A 1,657-nucleotide genomic window follows, 5' to 3' on the forward strand; every position below is an offset into this window, starting at 1 on the left:
TGTTAGGCAAATGAGTAAGTTGATTAACTTTCCAAAGAAACTGATTTGCCCTTTCATGCCCCTCTATTTATGTAATAGACTCAGTGGCCTTCCACAGAAAAGGAGATAGGTTCTTCATATTGAGATACTCTTCCAACGACTTAGCTGTATTTTTCATTCCAGATTCAACACGTCTCTTGTGAAACCGCAGCATTTTCATGAAGCTTACCAATGATACTGCAAAGCGGGATACGGGCCTTCAACTGCGGGTGACCTACAACAAGGAAGCATTTAGCCTCGTCTTTACAATTCAGTCATTTTTTCCCAACTGCTCCATCCACTCACGGAGGGCCGGTGTGTAACCTCCTCCATGGGGTGTGCACATCCCCTGCGCAGAAATCAAACCAGACTGGCTGCCCTCCATCTGGTTCACCTGTGGACGGTCACGGCTCTGCCTTCCTGACTTCCTCGACTTACCGTGGAGCAAGAGGGATGTTGGATCAAGCCCCAAAGTCTCGCAACCGGACACTCTCTGATCGTGGAGATCTTGTAGTAAAATGCCGAGCACCAACTCCTTACTCATCATATACTTCATAAAACTGTCATCTTCGGAAGGAACCCCAAATTGCAGGTGGTAGGCGACTGTGGTGTTTTCACCGCTGGAAGGCACAGCAAACAGACATCATGTGTATCAACAGAATCACATTGCAACCCAGGAAACTGGCATTAGCAAGACTGTAGTTCTAGTCCTCGTGTTCTTCCAGCACAGAAAAGCAGAGGGCATACTGTCCCACAAGAACCCTCTTCTGCAGTTTTGTCACCAAAAGTTGAGGTGACCCTAAACGCTTCCTTCCACCTAAAATGCATCCTCCCAGAGACCCCGGGGAGAGGCCCTTGAAGGAAGCCCATCCTCTGCTCCAAGACCAGCTTTTCCTCTTGAGTTCCCTTCTCCACAGTCTCACACTCCGCCCTCTCCCTGCCCTGCCAAGTGACGGTCAGAGCTATTTGGTTTAACCAGTTAATTCCTTGACCTATCATCACTCCCAGGCACGGCTGGCCTCAGAACTCCTGAACTCCCACAGGCTGCTTTGTTGGCCACAGCAAATCCTACCTCCCTGGTTTGTCTCCAAAGTGAGACACGTCCCCTTTCCCCCTCCCGAAGCTCCCAGCTTTGCAACTCTCAGTAAAGGGACCTAAGGAAAAGGAGTCTTCATTTCCTAGAACATAGTTTTCCATTTCCAAAATAAAAATAATCACAGGGCTATCCTCGGTTCATTAGTAGCTTATGCTGGCTCATTAAATGCTACCTCAACATCTAGGGTTTTCAAAGTTATCCTAATACTTTGGTCAAGAAGGCCCCGATCAAGAGCCTGCAATAAAATAATTAAAAGGTGGCCACATCTGAGACTCTCACCCTAGGGCAGTTCTTTACAGACCCTGGGCTCCCTGGAGCCTGAATCAGGGCACTGTCCCTGCGAAGGATAAGGAACACGCTCCCTCTTGTGGCCAGAGGTCACATAGGCCACTAGCCTGCTATTAATATGGCTGACCATTTATAACCTGCGACAGCCATGCAGTGTGCCAAACTCTGCAGTCCAAATGAACAAAATACCATCAAGACTCTGGAGAAACTCTCGCTTTCTGTGTGCTGCAACGTGCACGTTCAGACTCAGCCAGC

At 48.6% G+C, this 1,657-nt stretch overlaps 1 protein-coding gene across 1 annotated transcript in view; it reads right to left on the reverse strand.

Moving 5' to 3' along the window:
* Positions 1-164: 164 nt before the first annotated feature.
* C5H3orf52 (chromosome 5 C3orf52 homolog) overlaps positions 165-1,657 on the reverse strand; it is a 26,521-nt gene continuing 25,028 nt past the window's right edge. Inside the window, exons 7-8 of the mRNA XM_029938711.1 lie at positions 457-638; positions 165-253 (exon numbers count right to left, since the gene is read on the reverse strand). Coding sequence (XP_029794571.1) covers positions 165-253; positions 457-638 — 271 coding nt within the window. The remainder of the gene's footprint in view (positions 254-456; positions 639-1,657) is intronic.

Source organism: Suricata suricatta, chromosome 5 (genome assembly GCF_006229205.1).
Source record: "Suricata suricatta isolate VVHF042 chromosome 5, meerkat_22Aug2017_6uvM2_HiC, whole genome shotgun sequence".
NCBI lineage: Eukaryota > Metazoa > Chordata > Mammalia > Carnivora > Herpestidae > Suricata > Suricata suricatta.